Raw genomic sequence first — 14681 nt, forward strand, 5'->3', positions numbered from 1 at the left:
TGAGAGAGGTTTGCATATGAACAATGGAAGAAGCTAAAAACATTGTGAAGATGAACACAGACAACATATCAGCGACTCTCACATGATTTTAACCATTTCGCATGCCTTTCTATGGAGAGCCAAATCATCTCATTTGTTCAAACAAGGGAGTGATTGGCAGATCCCAGGTGGGTTGTTGAAACCTCAAGGCACATACACATTAGCACTAATATAATCGGTTAGTGGCAACAGTTAGCACTGACATAAGTGGCTAATGGTAACGGTTAGCACTGACATAAGTGGCTAACGGTAACAGTTAGCACTGACATGAGTGGCTAATGGTAATGGTTCGTACTGACATAAGTGGCTAACGGTAACAGTTAGCACTGACATAAGTGGCTAATGGTAACGGTTAGCACTGACATGAGTGGCTAATGGTAACGGTTCGTACTGACATAAGTGGCTAATGATAATGGTTAGCACTGACATGAGTAGCTAATGGTAACAGTTAGCACTGACATAAGTGGCTAGTGCGACAATGGTGTATTTTACAGGGAACAGTGAACTCTCCTTGCCACAGCCAAGGCCTTTAGCCTAAACATACAATTCATTTAACACTGGAAACATACTTGATTTAAACGCAAGATTGCTGTCACAGTATACTGTGGTCATTCAGAACATTCTTGGGGCACAACCTCGAAAATGACCATTATGTGTCTGCAAGGTGCAATATGTGAGTATGTGAGCATTGGGCGTCATGCAAGAACCACTTGTACAAACACATTTGTTCTTAAATGAGTTTTGACGCTTGTACAACTCGGATCTAACTTTCAAATTAGGAGTTGCATATCAAATATGAAACAAGCAACTGCATTGCTTATTTGTCCTCAAATCTTTTCAGAAATGTATTTCAGTGGACTGTTTAGGGAAGAGAAATCGGTCTGCCATATTATGCCAAAAGAATTCACTGCAGCCTACCCAATCAGGTACCACATAAGCAGTCGACTACGTACCTCGTTCTTGTTAATCCCATTGGCCATCTAACCGACAGAACCCGCCTACAGTACCGCATATCCTGTATTATAACGGACATATTAATTTAGCTTTAGTTTAGTTTTCCGAAGCTAGCAGCATTTTTAAAATCTGACGGGACACACTCGTACGAGCCCTTTGTACGAAAAAAAATAAAGGATGAGAAATTTACGATAAGAATACAACAACGTTCTTGCACGAGGGCCCAATGCCACCCAGGACACAAACCCACTTTTTACGTGCAGCGTAATAAAACTCAAGTTTGTTTCCATAAGGGCTGCTGTGTGGATCTACAGGGAGGGTTAGGGAGGGGTGCCATGTGTATCTACAGGGAGGGTCAGGGAGGGGTGCTGTGTGGCTCTGCAGGGCGGGTTAGGGAGGGGTGCCGTGTGTATCTACAGGGAGGGTCAGAGAGGGGTGCTGTGTGGTTCCCTGGGTAAGGTTAGGGAGTGGCCCCGCCCTGGCACATTTGGTGGATCTACAGGGAGGGTCAGGGAGGGGTGCTGTGCGGCTCTGCAGGGAGGGTCAGGGAGGGGTGCTGTGTGGATCTGCAGGGCGGGTTAGGGAGGGGTGCTGTGCGGCTCTGCGTGGGGAAGGTCAGGGAGTGGCCCCGCCCTGGCACATCCGCAGCAGCTGGCAGAGCACGTCCATGCCGACATTGTCCCTGAGGGCGCGGCAGAGCCCGCCCACGGTGCAGCCCACCGCGCCCGTCTTCGTCTGCCACTTCTCCAGCATCTGGTGCACCATCTCGCGCAGCCCCTCCCCGTTGTAGTTGTAGCTGATGGTCTCCACCTCCACGTTGCTCAGGCCCAGTCTCCGCGCGCAGCACTTCCAGTTCTGCCCGATGCTCTTGGACAGCAGCTCCAGCTGCTCCTTCCGCACCGGGCGGTCTTCTGAGAGAGGGGGGCAGGGAGAGCGCGCCGTCAGCGGAAATCTGGGCCCCCGTGCGTGTGCACTCTATGTGGGGGCCCCCCCTTAATACTGTAGACCACAGCTGCCCAACCCCGCTCCTGGAAATCTACGGTCCTGTAGGTTTTGACTCCAATGCTAACACAGCACGCCTCATTCAACAGCTAGAGCAGGGCTGCCCAACCCTGTTCCTGGAGATCTACAATCCTGTAGCTTTTCACTCTAATCCTAACGAAGCACACCTTGTTCAACAGCTAGAGAGGGGCTGCCCAACCCTGTTCCTGGAGATATACTCTCCTGTAGGTTTTCACTCTAATCCTAACAAAGCACACCTTGTTCAGCAGCTAGAGCATGGCTGCCCGACCCTCTTCCTGTGGATCTACTGTCCTGTAAGTTTTCACTTCAATGCTAACACAGCGCACCTCATTCAGTAGAATCAGGTGTGCCAAATCAGGGTTGAAAAGAAAACCTACAGGATATTAGATCTCCGGGAACAGGGTTAAACCTACAGGATAGCAGAATTGGTGTTTAAACCTCAAAATCGCACTCACGTCCTTCAAAAACCCTGTACCGCCAATCAGTTTCATAATTCGAGAACAAATGAAGTTCGTTTGAAATCCCAAAATCATAGAACCATAATTTTCACATTGGTAAATTGAAAATAGAATCCGTTCTTAAGCTGTTTCTGAGAAGTACACATTTTTGGAGATATAAAGTTTTTGCAGGAAGCTGATTTATTATGATTAACATGGCAGGCTATTCCACTGTGGTTACGCCTCACGCTGGGTTTGGTTTCAGTGATAGCAGTGCAGTTCCGGCCTGTTTTTTAATCTTTCACCACATCACCACTTTTTTCATTTGCTACTACATCTTTCAGGCTGCCAGATTGTAATTTGCCAGATAATATAATTTGAAGCTCAATTGCTAACGAGGTGGTGGGTATTGCCCAGTAGGGACCACAAACAGGAGGTGTACAAATAATTACAACCAAACATTATAAATGATACTGTATATTTTAGGATAACAAGGCCCTGGCTTCTTTTGCCTCTGGGGTTCTGCGAATGGTGCCTTAGGGTCTGTAATGACCACGGTGAGTCAGGACCGCAGTCTTTTGTTATCCCACAATCATTTCAGGCCAGTCTAGGCCAGGGGGCAGATCTAGGTGTTGACCAGGTCTGGGGCTTATCCCAGAGAAAAATTTGGGTCACGTCTAGAAAGTAACCACAGTTTTGTGAATCTCACGCATGCACACTTTATTCAGCACGGTGGCCCTTTCGCACATGCGCACTTGGTTCAAAACCCAATGGTGGAACAGCAGCGATAAAGCAACATATTATATATATATATTCATTTGTGTGGTGGCAAGGATGGTGCAGTGGGTAGCACTGCCGCCTCACAGCAAGGAGGTCCTGGGTTCGAATCCCCGTCGGCCGGGGCCTCTCTGTGTGGAGCGTGCGTGGGTTTCCTCCGGGTACTCCGGTTTCCTCCCACAGTCTAAAGACATGCAGGTTAGGCTGATTGGAGAGTCTAAATTGCCCGTAGGAATGAGTGTGTGAGTGAATGGTGTGTGTGCCCTGCGATGGACTGGCGACCTGTCCAGGGTGTATTCCTGCCTTTTGCCCAATGTATGCTGGGACAGGCTCCAGCCCCCCTGCGACCCTGTTCAGGATAAGCGGGTAAGGATAATGGATGGATGGATTAATTTGTGACACACAGTCTGAGTTTAATGTCGGGTTGACACTAGAAAGGTGCATACTGCCACGGCGCCAACTACCATACAGGAGTGTGATTTTAACTTGGTTTTATTTCAGTAAAATAAACCTTGTGTTACTTGTGTTGCATTTGACCAGGGAATTCCTGGACCCACTAGCAAGTTGCTTACCCGCGTGAGAGAACCAAGCAACACCACTGATAGGCTATTTCATTTCAGAACAGCCATGGATTTAAAAGTTCATAATTCAAAATTACATTCAGGGCTTTTCAGAAAACATTCAGGGCTCAAGCCCCAGTAGCCGCCCCCTAACTCCGCCCCTGGGCTAGGCCATGACTAACAGCTGCTTAGAAAATATTCTTACCGTATTTCTGCAACAGCTCGTCATAAGGCAACAGGTCCGCCGGACTGGGCTCGAAGTCCTCGCCATAGTCCTCATTTCCAATCGTCATATGGTTATTATCTCCAATTTGTACCCCAACCGCATGCTGTATGAACACACCAGCTGACACCAAAAAAAAATAAGAAAGGGGCAATATATTTTAAAAGGGTCCATTTGAGTGTGTTAGTATAGTAATGAATACCACAGCTACACAGTTTACAAAGCCAAAAGAGAGACTTTGAGAGGGCCAATCAAGAAGATCCTAAATTATTATTTCAGTTCCAGTGTATGCTTTCAATTGGCTTAGAAGTTTTTTGTGTGATGACACTAAAAGAAGTTTCACAGCTCAAGCACTTTAAAGCAAGCAAGCGTGTACAGTGATGTTGTGACAAAATTATTTTAATCTAATTTTTTGATTTCTTAGTACCAGCACACTATAAAACAATGGATACACATTATATGTTTATAACAGAATAAACACTATCGACTTAATGTGGTTGTACAGTATTATTAATCACAAAAACAATAAGTTTTAAGTGAAACGTTTGAAACTGCTGAAAGCCTCAAAAGACAGGAAATGAAACTAGCGATCAGCCCGAACGCTAACATCAGCCTTCTCTCCATCAAGGCATCAGCACCGATCTCTGACAACATGCTACAGCCATGTATAATTAAGTGAGCAACAAAATATTTTCTGGCTGAGTTCTGTCAGTACAGTCAGAGACCCTCGTGGTGTCCAAGTTCAGTTCAGGCACGGTGTCTGGGTTCTCTCTACATTTCTAGGATATGGTGGCTAAATTCTGTTTCTCAAGTGTATTTTGCACTCCTCAAATGTCGTCTAAAGTCTCAGCGCATCTGCGTTTCACCACATCTCAAGGCCCAGTGGGCTTCAGGATGGTTACCTGAACATCTCAAGGCCCAGTGGGCTTCAGGATGGTTACCTGAACATCTCAAGGCCCAGTGGGCTTCAGGATGGTTACCTGAACATCTCAAGGCCCAGTGGGCTTCAGGATGGTTACCTGAACATCTCAAGGCCCAGTGGGCTTCAGGATGGTTACCTGAACATCTCAAGGCCCAGTGGGCTTCAGGATGGTTACCTGAACATCTCAAGGCCCAGTGGGCTTCAGGATGGTTACCTGAACATCTCAAGGCCCAGTGGGCTTCAGGATGGTTACCTGAACATCTCAAGGCCCAGTGGGCTTCAGGATGGTTACCTGAACATCTCAAGGCCCAGTGGGCTTCAGGATGGTTACCTGAACACTGGCGGTGAAGCGCGCTGGCGGAGTCTGCCCCGGCACAACTGCCGTACCCCTCCCATTCCGGGATCACGGGCCAGGACCGGATTCGGGGGTTGCCGGGTTGCGGGGTGCAGTTTTTGCAGGCCTCGGCTTTGCTCAGCCTCTCTGACCTCCTGCCCCGCAAGGGCACGTTGGCGCGGGGGGGCGAGGCGTCCCCGCTCTGGACGGGCCGCTGGCGGCCGGGGCAGGGCGGCACGCTCAGGTCCGGGGAGCTGACGAAGCTTCCGTGGGGCGCGTGGTCACGCCGGGCGGGAAGCGCGTCCGTCTGGAGCGACCCGAACCACAGCCCGTCCCGGGCCTGAGGGCCTTCCACACTGGTCTCCGCCGACAGCCCAACGGACCCGCTCCCAGCGTCTGTTTACAGGAAGAGAAAGAGGGAACCAGGGAAAGAGAGATAAAAATATGCATGAAACAGAAATAAACCCTAGAGTACCACATACCGGGATTTGAAATGTTCGCTGGCTGAATGTTACTAAATAGTATAAACAGTACCTGTCTGCCAGAGTGGCTCACTCAGTGAAAGGGCACTCATCTCAGCCGTGAGATCAGGACTTGCAGTTCGACCCTGTTAGTAAAAGACGCAAGAGCAGAGTCAGGGTGAGACGACAGGAAATGGAAGCCGGTTGATACTATCTCCTCTTATTTTATAACACCTGCGTTGAATCTATACCACACGCTTGCAATTTACTTCATTAGTGTGAATTCCAGAGGTGCCACAATACTTGCCGTAAGACTTTTTAAATCTCTCTCTGCATTTTGTTCCAGTTCATCCCTGTAGAAGTACTGGAAGGAGTTATGGCTTTCTGTAAATCAAGGGGACAAAAACGAAGAAATGATGACATAATTATGGATCTCGCACAACAATTGAATTTGAAGTATGTATAAGAGGTTATGTGAAATTGTGCACAAGGGTGTATTTTCTCTCACAAACTTTTAAAAGGAGAAATCTGTGCTGTATTCCTTGTCGAGTTCCTTCTTTTGTGACACCGACAATGTAGGTCAACCCACCCCTCTTTTAACTTAATTACATAACATACAATATGTCATACTCATATATAAATTAACATCACTATATTCAACACTACACATTTTTATACCAACTATATTATGATGACAAGAAGAACAAAAAAAAAAAAGCCCTTTTTAGTTAAGATGAGCCAAATGGACCCTATGGCAATGATGAAAGCAACAAGCTGAGTCCTCCCTAGTTAGCGCCTGGGGCGTTCTTACCTGAAAATGGTGGCCGTCTGGGCGGATCCTGATGCCAGCATTCCTGCATCAGGGTTAGCATCTCCCTCGGCGTGTGCGGTGGAACGCGGCTCACATCTGGCCTGCTGCCGCTGCAAACCGCCGACGTCACCTGATCATCCTCATCTAAGAAAAAAAGTTTTTATGAAAAAAACTATGAAAAAAAAAAAAAAAAGATTTAGCAATCTTCACACAGTACTGTGTATTCACATCAACTTTAACTTCACTCGTGGAAGATGTGCATTTGTAGGAGTGAGGGAGGACTTGACCTTGAATAAAGTTTTGGAAATCTGAGATAATGGTTAGGTTAGAGAATGTAATGAAGTTGCGCAAATGGTGCATTCCTATTCACTGAACATCAGCGCTCTGTGATTCGAACATACACTCAGTGAGCACTTTATTAGGTAGACCTGTACGCCATCTTGTTAATGCAAATATTTAATCAGCCAATAATGTGGCGGCAACTAAATGCATAAAAGCATGCAGACATGGTCAAGAGGTTCAGCTGTTTTTTCAGACCAAATGTCAGAATGGGGAAGAAATGTGATCTTTGACCGTGGAATGATTGTTGGTGCCAGATAGGGTGGTTTGAGAATCTCAAAAGAGGTTGAGAACTGCTGAATTTCACGCACAACAGTCTCTAGAGTTTGCAGAGAATGGTGCGAAACACAAAAAACATCCAGTGAGTTCTGCAGGAAAAAAATGTGTTGTTATTGAGAGAGGTCAGAGGAGAATGGCCAGACTGATCAAAGGAAGGTGACAGTAACGCAAATAATGCAGTGCAGTGGTATGCAGAAGAGCATCTCTGAACACACAACGCCTCAAACCTCTAGTGTGGACAGGCTACAGCAGCAGAAAACCAATAAGTCAAAACAATAAGTCCAATAAATACCTAATAAAGTGCTTAGTGGGTGTACATTCGATCACATAAGCACACAGAAATCTGTAGATTTTTTTTTGATTGAAAAAAGATTGGAAAGATTTGGGAGTATCCAGGGTGTACTCCGCGCGGGTCCAGGGCGTAGCGCTCCAAATCTCCAAATGACCCGAGGACAGCCGGAGTGCACTCTGGGAGCTAATAAACGAAGGCGCCCGTAAACGGGATGGCGGAGGGGAGAACTAGAACCAGAACCTGTCCTTACAGCACAGTGGAGAAGTAGAAACAGAACCTATTATTATGGCAGAGTGGAGAAGTAGAGACAGAACCAGAACCAGTCCTTATGGCAGATTGGAGAAGTAGAATCAGAACCAGTCCTTATGGCAGATTGGAGAAGTAGAATCAGAACCAGTCCTTATGGCAGAGTGGAGAAGTAGAACCAGAACCAGTCCTTATGGCAGAGTGGAGAAGTAGAATCAGAACCAGAACCAGTCCTTATGGCAGATTGGAGAAGTAGAATCAGAACCAGTCCTTATGGCAGAGTGGAGAAGTAGAACCAGAACCAGTCCTTATGGCAGAGTGGAGAAGTAGAATCAGAACCAGAACCAGTCCTTACGGCAGAGTGGAGAAGTAGAGACAGAACCAGAACCAGTCCTTATGGCAGATTGGAGAAGTAGAATCAGAACCAGTCCTTATGGCAGAGTGGAGAAGTAGAACCAGAACCAGTCCTTATGGCAGAGTGGAGAAGTAGAATCAGAACCAGAACCAGTCCTTACGGCAGAGTGGAGAAGTAGAGACAGAACCAGAACCAGTCCTTACGGCAGAGTAGAGAAGTAGAGACAGAACCAGAACCAGTCCTTACGGCAGAGTGGAGAAGTAGAGACAGAACCAGAACCAGTCCTTACGGCAGAGTAGAGAAGTAGAGACAGAACCAGAACCAGTCCTTATGGCAGAGTAGAGATGTAGAATCAGAACCAGTCCTTACGGCAGAGTAGAGAAGTAGAAGCAGAACCAGTCCTTACTGCTGTAGGGCTCCATGTTGGTGAGGGTGACCCAGGTGATGATGGCGAAGCTGTACACGTCAGACTTCTCGGTGAAGGGCGTGTTGAGGCTCTGTAGATGCTCCGGGGCCATGTAGAACAGGGTGCCTGATTTGCTGGAGGCTCCCTTCCTGCTGTGCCTGTGCGACTCCTCCATCGTCAGCTTACTCCAGGACCGGCAACTGGCCAATCCCAGGTCAGCGATCTGCATGTACACACATACACATGCACACACATACACACACACACACACACATACACAAGCACACACACATACACATACATACACACAAGCACCAATACACACACACACATACACAAGCACCCCCCCCACACACACACATACACAAGCACCCCCCCCCCCCCCCCACACACACACACACATATACATTCATGCATACACACAAGCACCCATCCACACACAAACATACATACACATGGACAGACACAAACACATAAACAAGCAAATACACACACACACAAACAAACACACACACAGACAGACACAGACACATCTTATGATTATACTCACACCTTGATACAGCATCGAACCAAATTCAGAAGTACACAAAAAGAAAAGCCATGGAGACCGTGGAGTTACACTGAATGACAAAATTACAGCTGGATTAATATCCAGACAGTAGGCTAGCTCAAATTCATAAAATAATGTTTTATGAATTAATTTTTTTATTAAAAAATAAATAAATATATATATATATATATATATATATAATGGTCATCTGTGGTTATAGAATCAAATCCAAAGTCATAGCGTGTGTTCTTAGCCCACAAGAAGGGTGAGCCGAACCTTTATGTGAAAATCCTCGTCAACCAAAATGTTCTGTGGCTTCAGGTCCTTGTGCACGATGCCGCTGGTGGTTAAGTAAACCATTCCTTCCAGGATGTCTAAAATAATCCTCCCCTTGACGGATATGGGCACAGGCACCTGAAACGACCAACAGAGGTCAAAATCAGAGAGGAACCTGACTCTGACCCTGTCCAATTCCTTACCAGCTAAGTTAGACCAGTGGTCCCCAACCCTGGTCCTGGAGAGCTACAGGGTCTGCTGGTTTTTCGTTGTTACTCTGCACTTAATGAATCAAAAACCAACAGACCCAGTAGCTCTCCAGGACCAGGGTTGGAGACTGCTGAGTTACACGGTTTACTGTAAATCTACAGAGCCAAATTCTGTTCTTCAGATCATGACTCATCATCATCAGACTTATAAGGAAGCACATATGGGCACACTTAAAATGGCTTCCCCTTTCTGCCTCCAATATCTGTCTATCTGTGCATCCCTTTCACAGAAGCAGGGAAAGGGTACACATTAACAATGCACTAGATAGGACATGATTCTGCCACCAAGTACGAGACCTGGATCAAATACGTAATTGTTTTGGATTCAAATACTTTTCTGGGCTCAACTGACCTTGTCTGGTGCAATTGAGCCAACCAAGAGGACCAGAGTATTATCACATAATCCAGACAACCTCAGTAAAGTGTATTTGAATCCTAAACAATTACAATGACCCAGGTCTGCCATGTACACACAAACAAGCACACACACACACACATTAAACAGTACTGACTTCTTCAAGTATAGCCAAAAGGTGTCCTTTGGGGAAAATCTGCATGACCAGGGACGAGGGCCCGTCCTCCAGAACAACGCCGAGGACTCTCACGACACGACTGTGGTTGAGCCTGAGCAGCGGCTCGGCCTCCTTCAGAAGCGATCTCTTCTTACTCCTGAGACACCAAAACAACATCGCTGCAACTACGACTCGACTAGGACACCTTCAAACTACAGTATTGTCATATTAAAATGTTCTCTGCTTAAACCCTAAACCACTTCCAACATTTCTGGCTCAAACCATTTTAATGTATGTATTTGGCCCCATGTTTGACACAATGACGCAACATTTTGTTCCTATGGTGCGTGTCAGAATTGTATGCAGTATGCAGAGGGTTCACAACAATCCATCTATTTCTTAAACATACCAACCAAGATATGAGAATATTTATTTTAGTACACATGATTGACGTGAAAAAAATCTTTTCTAGCACAGTGCATTTTTTTCCCTCCCTCCTTCGACGTAATCATAAAGAGGAAGTGTGAGCTCGCCGCTATTTCCTTAAATCCCGCTGTGGCCCTCATTTCTACTTCTTATTTCAATATTACAATCATATATATTTAACTTCATAAAGGGTTACAGGCTATAAAGAAACTAAACGTGACTTTGGCAAACGTTTTGGAGGAAGGTGTGTGCAGGGGCAGCGGACCAGGTGTGCCTTACTCGCTGAGATGTCGTCCGGTGCAGACCGTTTTAATAAGCAGCTGACCGTGAGTCTTGTGGTGACACAGGTAAACGTCATTCCCAAAGGTGCCGCTGTCCAAGGGCACCTTCTCTGCCAGGTCTGCCCCGGCGATCAGAGGGGAGAGCTGACTCGTAGCCATGGCAACTCTGTACCGTACCCCCGCAGACCCACCACATAGGTGGCTGGCGTGGAGGAGGGGAAGGTATGGGGTTGGCACGGAGAGAAACGTCGAGAACGTAAGACCAACGTAACAAAAGCAACAGTAAGCAAATTGAATACATAACAAACAAAAGACTGCTCCTTCTGTAATTCACATTATAATATATTTGCATAAAAAAACAATTCTGAAATGGTAAATTGGCACCGGTGTATTTACCAGGAGACCTTGCCCACAACCACAATCATAACATTAGGCTGCATTACGAGGACGTGAGTACGTGAGAGAATACTACGCTGCTTTGGTCTGAAACTTATTTTCCATTTACGTCCATTTGATAAGAGGAAAAAGCAAGCCCACAGTTACTTAAAAATAGAATACGTGGCAGGATTAACCACTTCTGCCATATTCATTTTAACACGCTAAATAATTAAATAAATAAATAAATAAATAAATAAATAAAACACAATGAAATGAACCAGCGTTCTTTACCTGGTCAGTCTCTGTGCAGTGAATGTACGATAATTATCCGGCAGTTATCCCCATACATCATTTCCACTTTACGGTACTTCAGATTGTATTGTATGTAGCCTATAACGCTTTTACCGGCCCACTGCTATATCAAAATAGCTATACACCAAAGTTCAGCAGGTAATTCCAAATCGAAATGATAGATCAAGTAGGACTCAAAACCTCTTGTGATAGAATGCGTAATTTTTACGTTGACATGTTTCGCTCGACGCCGTTCGGAAAATGGATGAAAACGTGCCGCAACAGACAAATAAATTGAATGAAAAACTTCGACAAATCACACACTCTTCCCGCAGCGAGAACCGATGCTCGCACTTCCTTGTTTGTCATTTCCAGCTGAAAATGAAAGCAAACTTGAACAACTTCAGACGGCGCGTCAATGCCTCAATGCCTCGAAATAAAGAAATGGTAGCTACCTTTGTACTTACGAAATAATATGTGCGTAATATGTAGCGTCCAGCGGCTATTTATCGGGTTTAATTAGATTACTATTGAGAATGTTCGACGAACACGTTGTAGCCAGAAACGGACAATTGAAATCACAACAAGAGATCGATATTAATACGAAAAAAGAACGTGTGTTATTATTATTATTATTATTATTATTATTATTATTATTATTATTATTATTATTATTATTATTATTATTATCAGCGATGGACTGGCGGCCTGTCCAGGGCGTAGGCCTATTCCTGCCTTTCGCCTGCGACCTTGATAGGAATACTCGGTTTATGGATCATGATTGCCAGTACTACGACGACTACTGCTGTTTTTCTATTTTTGTTGTAGCTGCTGTTGTTGTTGTTTTACTTGTCATGTTAAACACTGCCAGTAAAACCATATCATCATTTCATATAGGCCTACTCTACAATATACGCCGTATCCGTCATCTCCTAACGGAGAAAGCCACCCAGCTCCTAGTCCAGGCGCTCGTCATTTCCCCCCTAGATTACTGCAACTCCCTCCTAGCCGGTCTCCCAGCTTGTGCCATCAAGCCCCTCCAGAATGCGGCTGCCCTTCTGATCACCAGTCAGCCCAGGTCGGCTCATGTCACCCCACTCCTCATTCATGGTAAATGGTAAATGTTTGGCATTTATATAGCGCCTTTATCCAAAGCGCTGTACAATTGATGCTTCTCATCTCATTCATACACACACTCACACACCAACGGCGATTGGCTGCCATGCAAGGCGCCGACCAGCTCGTCAGGAGCATTTGGGGGCTAGGTGTCTTGCTCAGGGACACTTCGGCACAGCCCGGGCGGGGGATCGAACCGGCAACCCTCCGACTGCCAGACGACTGCTCTTACCGCCTGAGCCATGCCCCCATGCTTGGGGCCTCCCTCCCCGCCTCACCGGGTAAGTGAAAAAACGATGAGCCTCCACTGGCTTCCTATTGCCGCACGCATCCGATTCAGGGCCCTAGTGTTGGCATTTCAGGCTGCTAGGGGGACTGCCCCACCCTACATACAATCCTTAATCACTCCCTACTCCCCAGCTAGACCACTCCGGTCTGCCAGCTCTGGTCGCCTTATGGTTCCCTCACTACGGGCACCTGGCGGTCGAGCTGCACGTTCACGCCTGTTTTCCGTTCTGGTGTATCAGTGGTGGAATGACTTGCCTACCACTGTCAGGACAGCAGAATCCCTCCCCCTATTTTGAGGTAGACTAAAAACACACCTTTTCAAACTGTACCTTAGTCCTGCCTCCTGATTTCCCCCACCCCCCTTTCTGATATCCCTATCCCTCTTGTCTTGCCCCCCCCCCCCCCCCCCCCAAAAAAATAAAAAAAAATAAAATTGCACTTATGATGACTATATGTTTAGAACAACACTTCATGTGTATTTACTAGTTATGGATGTGATGCTTTAAAAAAATGTAAATGTACTCTTATAATCATAATCAAGCATTGAAAGTCTACAACCACTATAGGCTTAGTATCATATCTAGATATGTGTCAGTCAGAGAAGGTTGGTGTGATAGCGCTGTAATCAGCCTCTAACCACATCCGGGGTGTAGCTTACCCTCAAGCAAACAGGACTGGGTAGCGTTTTGCGGTATCGTTACTTGTGTTCATATTCCCATTTTCCCTTTTCTGTTACTCGCTGATACATCAAAACGAACTTGTTGAACGTGTTTAGCAGCATATGTGTGTGAGGCCTGTTTGTTGCCTATCTGTAATAACGTGTCTGAGGCACGACAAATAACTGCGAAAAATTATTTCCATTTATTTCTCTAGTGATGCACCGAGTATTGACTCTAGTAACGTGTTACAAATGGCTTATTCATTCACCCTGCTGAAAAAAAAACCAGCTCAATCTGTTTAGCTATATAGATTTTACATCCGGGCAGTATGTCAGAGCAGCTCTGGTAGCAGTCTTCTCCAAGGGACTAGCCTTGTGCTGAGAAAGTAATTACATTGAAGCTCAAGTGTGACCGGAAAATACAGAGATTGAGAAAACTTTCATGCCCAAGTGGTATTGTGGCTTGTCCGTAGTACTAGTGGAAGAATCGCGTGCATTGCAAGTATTGTACTACCATCTAGTGTCATTTTTATGTATTACAGCTATTCTGTCTCGCAGGACAGGTTTCGGCCCTTACGGTCGATTATTCGCCAGAAAACAGTACATTATTAGATTTCTGTACAATCTGTAAGTGCACGGATGGTTTTTTTTAAATGGTAGATTTTCAGAACTCAGTTTGGAGGTCCTTGTAATAATAATTTTGAAGAATACTTAATAAAAAAGATGACACAATCTAGAAATTAATAGGAAGTTATATGAAGATTTGTGCTTAAAAGTTAACTACGTGTGATTACTGTCATTGTTGCCCAAGCTCAGTTTGAAAACTGAGCAGTATGAGCTCAGGAATTCTGAAATATACTCAATAGCACGTTGACGTGTACATTACACATCAGTCAAACTGCACCCTTACGCACAAAAGTATTAACTGATTGAACCCTAACAGAGTTTATGAGTCCACTCTAGCGACAGAGTGATTTAACACTGAACATTTTACTGTACATACGTAATATTCCTGGCAGTGAAATTTATTAAAACTGGACATCCAAGCATTTGCAATCAGTGCTCCGGAATCCTGAGGCTATTTGGAAGGTCCCCCAAACCACAGTGCTATTAAATTACGTTTTAACCTTTTTGGGGTCTAACAATACATTTGATTCCATTTAAACAATCAGAAAACA

General features: G+C 45.5%; 1 protein-coding gene across 1 annotated transcript; it reads right to left on the minus strand.

Annotated features, from left to right (window-relative positions):
• Positions 1 to 1362: 1362 nt before the first annotated feature.
• Positions 1363 to 11783, minus strand: LOC133125748 (receptor-interacting serine/threonine-protein kinase 1-like). Its single transcript, XM_061237322.1, has 11 exons — positions 11442 to 11783; positions 10771 to 10974; positions 10066 to 10222; positions 9285 to 9422; positions 8459 to 8681; positions 6542 to 6685; positions 6038 to 6114; positions 5804 to 5876; positions 5267 to 5665; positions 3996 to 4136; positions 1363 to 1904 (listed from the first exon to the last, which is right to left on the minus strand). Exons 2-11 carry the CDS (start codon positions 10929 to 10931, stop codon positions 1609 to 1611), a joined length of 1809 nt encoding a protein of 602 aa, XP_061093306.1. The 5' UTR covers positions 10932 to 10974; positions 11442 to 11783; the 3' UTR covers positions 1363 to 1608.
• Positions 11784 to 14681: the final 2898 nt, after the last annotated feature.

The sequence above is a fragment of the Conger conger genome, chromosome 4 (genome assembly GCF_963514075.1).
Source record: "Conger conger chromosome 4, fConCon1.1, whole genome shotgun sequence".
Classification (NCBI taxonomy): Eukaryota; Metazoa; Chordata; class Actinopteri; order Anguilliformes; family Congridae; genus Conger; species Conger conger.